The 11,313-nt window shown below is 36.0% G+C and overlaps 2 protein-coding genes and 1 long non-coding RNA gene across 3 annotated transcripts; 2 read left to right on the top strand and 1 right to left on the bottom strand.

Moving 5' to 3' along the window:
- Positions 1-438: 438 nt before the first annotated feature.
- Positions 439-4,279, bottom strand: LOC103516778. The gene is made up of 7 exons (XM_008481765.3): positions 4,118-4,279; positions 3,712-3,766; positions 2,851-3,146; positions 2,689-2,759; positions 2,180-2,306; positions 1,426-1,555; positions 439-651 (listed from the first exon to the last, which is right to left on the bottom strand). Exons 2-7 carry the CDS (start codon positions 3,739-3,741, stop codon positions 445-447), a joined length of 861 nt encoding a protein of 286 aa, XP_008479987.2. The 5' UTR covers positions 3,742-3,766; positions 4,118-4,279; the 3' UTR covers positions 439-444.
- Positions 4,280-6,061: 1,782 nt separating this feature from the next.
- LOC103516781 (nucleolar protein 12) lies at positions 6,062-9,391 on the top strand. Its single transcript, XM_017447210.2, has 4 exons — positions 6,062-6,314; positions 7,507-7,612; positions 7,925-7,972; positions 9,100-9,391. Exons 1-4 carry the CDS (start codon positions 6,205-6,207, stop codon positions 9,385-9,387), a joined length of 552 nt encoding a protein of 183 aa, XP_017302699.1. The 5' UTR covers positions 6,062-6,204; the 3' UTR covers positions 9,388-9,391.
- Positions 9,392-9,507: 116 nt separating this feature from the next.
- On the top strand, positions 9,508-11,067 carry LOC113470553. The gene is made up of 3 exons (XR_003393575.1): positions 9,508-9,560; positions 10,751-10,856; positions 11,053-11,067. It is a non-coding gene; the product is annotated as an uncharacterized LOC113470553 (long non-coding RNA).
- The last annotated feature ends 246 nt before the right edge of the window (positions 11,068-11,313 follow it).

Below are 11,313 nucleotides of genomic sequence, written 5' to 3'. Positions count from 1 at the left end.
TGAAAAAAAAAAAAATGGTTTTATTTTATTTCAACGAAAGGAGAGCAATGGTTTGAACCATTTTTTATGGAAATTTCTTCTGACCAAGTAAACCTGGTACAGTTCCTTCTATCAAATAGTAAAAAAAAGCAACTTAAAAAGCGAGGATTGTACAGTAAAATATAGGTACCTTGTTTATACTGCCAGCATGGGACTGAAAAGTCCTTTACTCTCGCCGTTTGAACAAGGTCTAATTCTTCTTCTTGTAGTGCCATGTCCTTACTGCTTACTGAACGTTGGCGATCATGATTTCCACTTGTTCTCTATCCTGGACGGCTCTGAATAACTGTTCTAAGGATTATGCAAACTATTTGCAAGGTCTAATACTGAAGGAAAAAAAAAAAAACAAATATGAGACTCCCCATTTTATGCAAATGTGGGACTCCTCATTTTATGGCAACCGCGCTAAACATTGGCCAGCTTCACCAATCGGTCGTTGTTGGGATGGTGCTGAATAATACCCAGCTCACTCAGATAGGGTACGACCTTCATACCGCCCCTGCATTGGACACTGACATAATGATCATCTGGATGATCAAGCATACTTGCCTGGTAGATGTGCTTGAAGAAGTTCACTGAGCTTTTACCGCATGACCGCACGAACATGCGCATCTGAAAGTGAATGGACGGAGTTGTAAATTTTAACATGGCGATTTTTTTCATTGGAGTAAATACTTAAATATCGAAAGGTTTGTACGATTTTGATAAAATTTGACAAAAACCGTCAATGATAAAAAAAAAATAAATAAATCATTATTGAATAACTCAAAGAAAGGACCTGTATTAGGTGCACCTTAAACTAAGGATTTTCGTTTATTCCTTGCTTAAAAAAAAGCAATTTTATGAATTTGGGTCTCAAAAAGCCCTTTCTTAACTTCTGTGATCCCGCTTTGTCTCCCTTCTGATTAAGATTAAAATGATAAGGAAGTTTGTTTTTCAAGGAATCAACATCAATAAAATTTCAAACTGAGATTGATCAAACTCAGCATTTCATGTTGTTTCTTCTAGTTAGGCATTATAAGAGAAAGGGATTTTTGGGTCTTACCATGTCTTTATTATACTGAGCATAGTCTCGTTGTAAACTCTCCATATCTAACTGAGTCTGAACAGCATTGTATTTATCCATGCCTCTTTGTACATAGATATTGCCCAGATCCGAAACATATTCTGCTTCCCTGTGAAAAGGAAATGGGTTGGGTGGAAGAGCTTCTTTAAAATAAATGTATCCTGTTTATACTGCAAGAATGAGACTGAGAAGTCCCTCCCTTTACTCCCGTAGTATAAAAAAGTATCAATAAAATTTCAAACTGAGATTGATCAAACTCAGCATTTCATGTTGTTTCTTCTAGTTAGGCATTATAAGAGAAAGGGATTTTTGTGTCTTACCATGTCTTTATTATACTGAGCATAGTCTCGTTGTAAACTCTCCATGTCTAACTGAGTCTGAACAGCATTGTATTTATCCATGCCTCTTTGTACATAGATATTGCCCAGATCCGAAACATATTCTGCTTCCCTGTGCAAAGGAAATGGGTTGGGTGGAAGAGCTTCTTTAAAATAATTGTATCCTGTTTATACTGCAAGAATGAGACTGAGGAGTACCTCCCTTTACTCCCGTAGTATAAAAAAGTGTTAAAGTATAATTTAGAACGGAACCATTTTCCAAGTTGAAAAAAAAAGTTATTTTTTTTTTTCAATCTTCTTTTTTTTCTCCTTTTTGCCTGTAGAGATGGAGTCAGTGTTTTTCGTCAACCTCTCAATCAGCCCTAACTAGGGTGATTGCTTTGGGCTGACATTTGGTTTTGGCTACAAATTTTACGAGTGGATGCCGTTCGCACTCAACCTTTCTCAACAAAGGCTGATATACAGATCTCAATTCCTTCAACCTTCTCTCAATTTTAACTTGGCAATGTTTTCCTTTTATTTTGAGAGAATGTTGAAAGAATTGAGATCCAGCATTTTCAGCAGACACGAAAAATTGGGAATGCAGACTTAGCCTTAATTTTCTGATCTCACCACTTTTAAAGGCCGACATTTTTGGATAGGAACTTGGCCTTTTTTTCACTTTTGTGTTTTTATGGGGTCATACCTACTTAATTAAATAACAGATAGTTACTTAATAAGGCCTCTCTCAACTTACTGTGTGATGGTTTGAGTGGTCACCTTTTTGTCTTCTATTTTTATAATTTCGATTTTCTTCAGATTGGAAAGCATTGAATTTTTGTCCATCATCATATTCTCCTTGGAATAACAGAGAAATTTGTTGCCTGCAAAATAATCACAGGCTTGAAATTAGCTTGTAATGGTTAATTAGGGGTTTGGGAAAAAAAATTCTATCATGCAGTAAGCTCATAAATAGGTTTTCATAATATTTTCTAACTGTTGAAGTAAAATCTAATCATATCTATGTGTGAAGTGTAAAAGTTAATACCCTCTCTCTATGCTAAGATAAGGATGAGGAAAAGGTAAACAAACATATCCTGTCCTCCTTCTTCCTTTTCTCTTTGGTTTTGGGACATACCTTAAGACCTCCATTGCTACAATTTTTTTCTCTAAAAGTAAAAAAAAAAAAAAAAAATGTGTTGTATTACTTACTTGAGAAAAGGAAGGAATGGATCAAAAAAAAAAAAAAAATGTTGTTTTACTTACTTGAGAAAAGGAAGGAATGGATCCGGTTCTGCAGTACTTTGTTCACACATTTTTCTATTTTCCTCCTCATGGTCAGCAGCTGATTCAAATGCATCAGTTTTGGTTGGTTACCATGGTGATAGGAGTTTCTGGCTGTCTCATTCATAGACTGATCGGATCATGGTCAGCAGCTGATTCAAATGCATCAGTTTTGGTTGGTTACCATGGTGATAGGAGTTTCTGGCTGTCTCATTCATAGACTGATCAGCAGTACTTGTGTCATTGTCGTTACATAAGAATGGGGCTCCAAATGTCAAATTTGGTGTATGTTCTTGGCCAATGATGGAATTCAAGTCAACAATTTCACACCCGAGTAAATAGCAAAGTTGTCTGATAACTTTGTCATGTTTGGTTCGTTTGATGACAGATCTGACATTTATATTGGTGATTTTCAGGATTGACTCTTCAATCTGATCTTGCTCATGTTTGGTTCGTTTGATGACAGATCTGACATTTATATTGGTGATTTTCAGGATTGACTCTTCAATCTGATCTTGCTAGAAAAAAAAAGGAAAAAATATGAAAATTTGCCATGTTTGGTTCGTTTGATGACAGATCTGACATTTATATTGGTGATTTTCAGGATTGACTCTTCAATCTGATCTTGCTAGAAAAAAAAGGAAAAATATGAAAATTTGCAAGTATGAATAATTTTTGTACTGACTCAAATATATCCTGATTTCAAAATGTGATCAAGGCCTTTCTTTAAAATCTTTAAATGATCTCTGTCCCTGTACCATGAATAATTGGCATTTCAATAGTATCCTGATTTCAAAATGTGATCAAGGCCTTTCTTTAAAATCTTTAAATGATCTCTGTCCCTGTACCATGAATAATTGGCATTTCAATGAAAAAAAAAAAGATCAAAAAATTTCTGTTCTTGTGTTGACCCAGCACCTACATAATTATAGGTACATGGGCAGTAGGTACATATTGCCTTGCCTATCTGATTACGGTGAAACATCAAGATGGCTATGCTCTTACCTCTTTCTTAGTAAATAGTACTTGGTTCATTTTGATCAACAACTTGTGGAATTTCCTGGAACAGCAAAAATTATATAGAGTCAACAAAAGAGAAATAAAACATCCTTACAAGTTGTGAGTGACAAAAAAGAAATTATTTACACATTAATTTTTCAAAGGAATTTTAACTGTGGTAAGGATGAATGTTTATTGTTGTTAATGTCTCATTGCATTTACAATGTCTCCAAGTTAAGGAATTCCACTGCCACCACAGGATTTGTCCAGAGTGAAGATGGATCAAGGGTAGTAGGATTTGCCACACAGTGGAAGAGATGTCAATGAATGTTTGTCTCGCAAATGTTGGTTGTTCCCTGATGAATCTTCACAAAGTCACGTCAGAATCTATCAATATGTTTATGAAACTTACCAAAAGTTAGACCCTGAGACAGAGAGTCTGTGTGATACTTTCGGAGTAATTCAGAAACTCAGCATCAACCTTCAAAGTTTACAGATAACAGATAAAGGCTCTTATCAGCTTAAAAATTATACTTTATCAGTTTATCACAAAAATTAAAATCCGTTAACAACTTCTTTCTTTGAAAAGTTTACAGATAACAGATAAAGGCTCTTATCAGCTTAAAAATTATACTTTATCAGTTTATCACAAAAATTAAAATCCGTTAACAACTTTTTTCTTTGAAATTTTTTAAAAATGTGATATTTGAGAAGATAGTAATCTCTCCATCTTCGATTTTGCATGTTTGTGAACATAGCTCTGTTTCGAAAAATGTAAACAAATCCACGAGGAAATTTTACGGTGAAACATCAAGATGGCTATGCTCTTACCTCTTTCTTAGTAAATAGTACTTGGTTCATTTTGATCAACAACTTGTGGAATTTTCTGGAACAGCAAAAATTATATAGAATCAACAAAAGAGAAATAAAACATTCTTACAGGTTGTGGGTGGCAAAAAAGAAATTATTTACACATTAATTTTTCAAAGGAATTTTAACTGTGGTAAGGATGAATGTTTATTGTTGTTAACGTCTCATTGCATTTACGATGTCTCCAAGTTAAGGAATTCTGCTGACACCACAGGATTTGTCCAGAGTGAAAATGGATCAAGGGTAAATAGGATGAATGTTTATTGTTGTTAACGTCTCATTGCATTTACGATGTCTCCAAGTTAAGGAATTCTGCTGACACCACAGGATTTGTCCACAGTGAAAATGGATCAAGGGTAGTAGGATTTGCCACACAGTGGAAGAGATGTCAATGAATGTTTGTCGCAAATGTTGGTTGTTTCCTGATCAACACAGTTTATGATTTGACCTGAACTTAAACCTTAACGAAGAGAAGATATGTTATGCTCAAACCATCAACTCCCAGATCCAAGTCCACTGTGCTGTCTGGTTACTAGTTACCAGCCATGCAAATTGTTGCTTGCCATCAGTGGTTTGACAGAAACTATAGTAGGTACTTAACTAAGGTTTGATAAATTACTTTCTAAAAGCTATCACCTCTGTTTGTTGTTTATTCATAGTCCTATCCTTTATGAAACTTGAAAAGAAGAACTCAAGTAGCTTTTACTCTTCACACTTGCTACTTGAGTTCTTTTCAAGATGAATCTTCACAAAGTCACGTCAGAATCTATCAATGTTTATGAAACTTACCAAAAGTTAGACCCTGAGACAGAGAGTCTGTGTGATACTTTCGGAGTAATTCAGAAACTCAGCATCAAACTTCAAAGGTTACAGATAACATATAAAGGCTCTTATCAGCTTAAAAATTATATTTTATCAGTTTATCACAAAAATTAAAATCCGTTAACAAGAATTTTTGTTAGAAGTGAAACACTTGACTGCCGATAAAATCGATCTTGGCCACAGCGGTGAACGTGATGTATTGTACTTGATGTTGAACAGGTAAGAAGTAGGTAGATACGTACGATTACGTACGAGAAGTAGTATGTACCTTTATTGTAGGCTGTCGTGATAGAATAGGCAAAACTAGGTACCTATATGATTAAAAGAAGGTACCTATGTAGGTACCTATGAGATAGATTTTTGAGGTAGAGTGTAGGTACCTACATAGCATAAAAAATAATTCTACTTTTTATTTCAGACATTCCGGCCAGAACAAGATTACTCCTTTTGAATCCAATGGAGTTAATCTTAAGACGTTCACTGCTAGGCCCAATCTCAACACGTTCAGTGCACCCAAGGAGTACCGGGTTAGACAATATCTTCTTTGAAATTTTTTAAAAATGTGATATTTGAGAAGATAGTAATCTCTGCCATCTTCGATTTTGCATGTTTGTGAACATAGCTCTGTTTTGAAAAATGTAAACAAATCCACGAGGAAAATCAAGGCGGCAATTTTTGAAATCGAAAAGATTTCCAAAGTTGGGCCAACCAGACAGGCAATTTTTGCCCTCAAATGCAAATTTTTTGAGGATTTAAAGCAAGAAATCCAGTTATTCTCTCAACTTAACGTATCTCTTGTTGTATGTCATGGATGTCGTGAGTTTCGAGCCGAAAAATCGATTCGTTGTGAGAAGATTCAAAAAACCCATCAACAGGAGAACCAAAGTCAATTTGGTGTTTGATGAAAAAGCAAGGCAGTAAGTAGATAATTTTAAATCTTTTTATATTCAAGCCCAATTACTGGACTGTTAAAGAGCTTTGACAGAGTGAACTGCAACAACACAGGTATGATCTTCCCAAAATCAAAGAGGGAAGTAGGATAACATAAGAGAAAGCCAATGTTCCAAGAACAAACCACTTGCGTATACCCAACATCCACAGCCCCTGTGAGCCAGACATTTAGGGGCCCTACAGGGACACATTGAAGAGCTTTTGAACACCTAGAATATTGACCCAGCAGGTCCCCAGGTGAAATCTTGGGGAGGAAGTACATAGGTACATACTAGGGTTGGGACATCGAGACGAAAACATCGATGTTCGATACATCGATGTTTTTAAACCTTGATATATCGAGTATCTGATGTATCGTAATCAAAAACATCGATGTTCGATATTATCGGGATTTTGATGTTTTTTGGATTTTCGGTATTATATGGTCCTATCCACGTAAATTCCGTATGAGAAATTTTAAGTTTGAGGGAATTTTTTTGGAAACAGAAAAAAAAATCCCACTTCATGAGGAACCACAGACATCGAACATCGAAAAATAAAACATCGATGTTCGATGTTTCCATCGAAAGAAAAACATCGATGTTGACATCGATGTTTTTGTTCCGATGTATCGGTGTTTTCAAAACATCGATGTCGATGTCCCAACCCTAGTACATACTTCTTTATAACAAACCTTACCCATTTGGGATAAAGTTTCCTTAGGTGGGAATCTAACCTGTTCACATTTCATATTCATACACTGATTGCTCTATCTCCTGAACCACAACACCTAGAAAGCTGAAATTTGGTAGGAATATTCCTTTTATGGTCTAGGTGTGCAACAAGAAAGGATTTTGCAAAAATCTAAACCGATCCTGAGATATGATCAATTTTTGATCCCTAAAATCTCCACCATAAGAAATACACAGAGTGCAGAAACTGCGGGAAAGAATTGTTCCGCTCTCGACCAACATTTTGAGTTTTGTTTATGCTTTTAATTTGATAACTATGCAGGTAATAGGGAGCGCGCAGTGCAACCATATTTTTTATTATTTTCTACAAGTTTGGCCATGTGTCGGGATGAACTAGCGGGATTCCGGAGCAAAGCGATGGAATTCAGCTAGTAGGTAATAAGATAAGTAAGGTCCTTAACTCTTGTCTTACATTTATGTGTTTCAGGGATTATTTAACGGGATTTCAAAAGAGGAACCAAGAGCGGAGACAAAGAAATCAAGAAAGATTAGAACAAAAACTCAAAGAAGAAAAGAAGAGAATCAAGAAAGAAGTAAGTTGAAAATAAATAATGAATAAATAAATTTTTTGAAGTGTGATGAAATACCTAGGTAACTATCAGAAAAAAAAAACCTTGATATACCGGGTAATAGACTGAGTTTATCTAGCAATTGTTAAATAGATTCACACAACCCTTGTTTTAAAAGCCCCTTTTTACTAGCTCTAATGATCCCTTTATTGGTTTTGCAGGCGCACGGCGTCATTTACAAAAAGTTTGAAATCCTACGAACCTATTCCTGAGAGTAGAGACTTCTAGTCAGAAACATGACTCCAGCCCACCTCAAGTTAGTTTCTTGAGCTTTAAACACTGAAGACATTGCCAGAGAAAAACTGTTGGATTGGAAAGAATCAGGTAAACTTATTTTGCTTATTTTTCCTATGAGCTTTCCCTCACCACTATTTTTCTTTCACTCTACCTAGTTGACATTTTTTTTCGTTGGACAGGAAAAAAAACTTTCCCCTTTCCTTTAGTTTCACAAAAAAAAAAAAAAAAAAAAAAAAAAAAAAAAACGACGACGACGTTTTTTTCCCCCGTCGGACGGAAAACGTTGGTTAATGTGAACACATCAATTTAAATACATGCGCCACTTGAAAAATAAAATCTGTCACGGTAAAAAAACAGGACAGAAAAAAAAAAAAAAAAAAACGTGCAGTGTAAACCTAGTGTAAGTCTTTAAGATATTTCACTGGGGAGGTCTTGAATATAAAGGGCTCCTAAACTTTGTGAGTCCTAAAATTAAAGAGAGAAGGACAGGATGGGAGAAAGCCAGCTGTTCCAAGAGCATACTTCATCTGTTTGGGACTTACAAGGCAGGCATTCTACTTTCCAAGCTAGCTAGGCTGAATGCCCTCTATTTACTTCCCTGGGATTTAATGAGGTACGTAGACAGTATTGAACTTCATAGATTTGTAGAAGCTTAACTCATCCTTTAGGGCTGTTTGACCCTACCTAAGTCTCTGAGTGGGTTTTTTGTGTACGAGCAATTGTGGAAAAGTTTGAGCAGTAGGATAGTTTGAGGTTAAATGATAAAGAAGGTAGTCCATAAAACTCCATACACTGGGCAATTTGTATGAACTTAAAATAAAAACTTTTCTTTCTAGGTGCAATATGAGGACGAGAACAAGGAAGAGAATGCAGAAGAGGAAGAAGAAGATGGCCTAGTTTGGGACTTACAAGGCAGGCATTCTACTTTCCAAGCTAGCTAGGCTGAATGCCCTCTATTTACTTCCCTGGGATTTAATGAGGTACATAGACAGTATTGAACTTCATAGATTTGTAGAAGCTTAACTCATCCTTTAGGGCTGTTTGACCCTACCGAAGCTTCTGAGTGGGTTTTTTGTGTACGAGCAATTGTGGAAAAGTTTGAGCAATAGGAAGGTTGTGGGATAGTTTGAGGGTAAATGATAAAGAAGGTAGTCCATAAAACTCCATACACTGGGCATTTTGTATGGACTTAAAATAAAAACTTTTCTTTCTAGGTGCAATATGAGGACGAGAACAAGGAAGAGAATGCAGAAGAGGAAGAAGAAGATGGCCTGGTAGACATCTCTGGAATGTCACTGAAAAGAGAAAGAGACGTGAAGAAACTAATCATGAAACAATCAATGGAGGCAGTGAAGAAAAGCAAAGTGTACAATCAGAAAAACAAAGTGGAGTGTATAAAGAACAAGAAGAGGGCTCTGACAAAGAAGAAAATCGAGAAGCAAGAGATGAAGAAGAAAAATATCAAGACCAAAAAGAAACACCTGAAGAAAAAGAAAAAATAGAGCGTTAAGTAAGCTCTTGTGGGGTCCACAAGCAACTTCTCACTCCACACCCAGGCAATAAACTTTGTGTGGAGTCATCCGCGGAACAGGCCCCTGGGCCTCAGATCTATGAATATTTACCCCATCAACAGGAGAACCAAAGTCAATTTGGTGTTTGATGAAAAAGCAAGGCAGTAAGTAGATAATTTTAAATCTTTTTATATTCAAGTCCAATTACTGGACTGTTAAAGAGCTTTGACAGAGTGAACTGCAACAACAGAGTATGATCTTCCCAAAATCAAAAAGGCAAGTAGGATAACAAAAGAGAAAGCCAATGTTCCAAGAACAAACCACTTGCGTATACCCAACACCACAGCCCCTGTGAGCCAGACATTTAGGGGCCCTACAGGGACACATTGAAGAGCTTTTGAACACCTAGAATATTGACCCAGCAGGTCCCCAGGTGAAATCTTGGGGAGGAAGTACATAGGTACATACTAGGGTTGGGACATCGAGACGAAAACATCGATGTTCGATACATCGATGTTTTTAAACCTTGATATATCGAGTATCTGATGTATCGTAATCAAAAACATCGATGTTCGATATTATCGGGATTTTGATGTTTTTTGGATTTTCGGTATTATATGGTCCTATCCACGTAAATTCCGTATGAGAAATTTTAAGTTTGAGGGAATTTTTTTGGAAACAGAAAAAAAAATCCCACTTCATGAGGAACCACAGACATCGAACATCGAAAAATAAAACATCGATGTTCGATGTTTCCATCGAAAGAAAAACATCGATGTTGACATCGATGTTTTTGTTCCGATGTATCGGTGTTTTCAAAACATCGATGTCGATGTCCCAACCCTAGTACATACTTCTTTATAACAAACCTTACCCATTTGGGATAAAGTTTCCTTAGGTGGGAATCTAACCTGTTCACATTTCATATTCATACACTGATTGCTCTATCTCCTGAACCACAACACCTAGAAAGCTGAAATTTGGTAGGAATATTCCTTTTATGGTCTAGGTGTGCAACAAGAAAGGATTTTGCAAAAATCTAAACCGATCCTGAGATATGATCAATTTTTGATCCCTAAAATCTCCACCATAAGAAATACACAGAGTGCAGAAACTGCGGGAAAGAATTGTTCCGCTCTCGACCAACATTTTGAGTTTTGTTTATGCTTTTAATTTGATAACTATGCAGGTAATAGGGAGCGCGCAGTGCAACCATATTTTTTATTATTTTCTACAAGTTTGGCCATGTGTCGGGATGAACTAGCGGGATTCCGGAGCAAAGCGATGGAATTCAGCTAGTAGGTAATAAGATAAGTAAGGTCCTTAACTCTTGTCTTACATTTATGTGTTTCAGGGATTATTTAACGGGATTTCAAAAGAGGAACCAAGAGCGGAGACAAAGAAATCAAGAAAGATTAGAACAAAAACTCAAAGAAGAAAAGAAGAGAATCAAGAAAGAAGTAAGTTGAAAATAAATAATGAATAAATAAATTTTTTGAAGTGTGATGAAATACCTAGGTAACTATCAGAAAAAAAAAACCCTTGATATACCTAATAACTTGAGTTTATCTAAGCATTGTTAAATAGATTCACACAACCCTTGTTTTTAAAAGCCCCTTTTTACTAGCTCTAATGATCCCTTTGATTGGTTTGCAGGCAAAAGAGTCGTACAAAAAGCTTGTGAAATCCTACGAACCTATTCCTGAAGTAGAAGACCTTCTAGCAGAAGAACATGATCTCCCCAGCCACTCAGTTAGTATTCTTGAGTTAAACACTGAAGACATTGCCAGAGAAAACTGCTGGATTGGAAAGAATCAGGTAAACTTATTTACCTTGAATGCCCTCTATTTACTTCCCTGGGATTTAATGAGGTACATATGTAGACAGTATTGAACTTCATAGATTTGTAGTAGCTTA

The sequence above is a fragment of the Diaphorina citri genome, unplaced genomic scaffold (assembly GCF_000475195.1).
Source record: "Diaphorina citri unplaced genomic scaffold, Diaci psyllid genome assembly version 1.1 scaffold1662, whole genome shotgun sequence".
In the NCBI taxonomy this organism is placed as follows: Eukaryota; Metazoa; Arthropoda; class Insecta; order Hemiptera; family Psyllidae; genus Diaphorina; species Diaphorina citri.
The sequence above is the reverse complement of the archived record's forward strand: the minus strand, read 5'-3'. Positions and strand labels throughout refer to the sequence as shown.

Excerpts from the sequence above, each read along its gene's own strand:
- LOC103516778 (XM_008481765.3), bottom strand. The coding sequence starts at position 3,741 with ATGAACCAAGTACTATTTACTAAGAAAGAG. Across the intron at positions 3,147-3,711 it reads TACTATTTACTAAGAAAGAG|CAAGATCAGATTGAAGAGTC; the intron begins GTAAGAGCATAG and ends ACCAAACATGAG. Across the intron at positions 2,760-2,850 it reads CATTTGAATCAGCTGCTGAC|CATGAGGAGGAAAATAGAAA; the intron begins CATGATCCGATC and ends TCAGCTGCTGAC.
- LOC103516781 (XM_017447210.2), top strand. The coding sequence starts at position 6,205 with ATGGATGTCGTGAGTTTCGAGCCGAAAAATCGATTCGTTGTGAGAAGA. Across the intron at positions 6,315-7,506 it reads TTTGATGAAAAAGCAAGGCA|GGATTATTTAACGGGATTTC; the intron begins GTAAGTAGATAA and ends TATGTGTTTCAG. Across the intron at positions 7,613-7,924 it reads AGAAGAGAATCAAGAAAGAA|ACACTGAAGACATTGCCAGA; the intron begins GTAAGTTGAAAA and ends CTTGAGCTTTAA.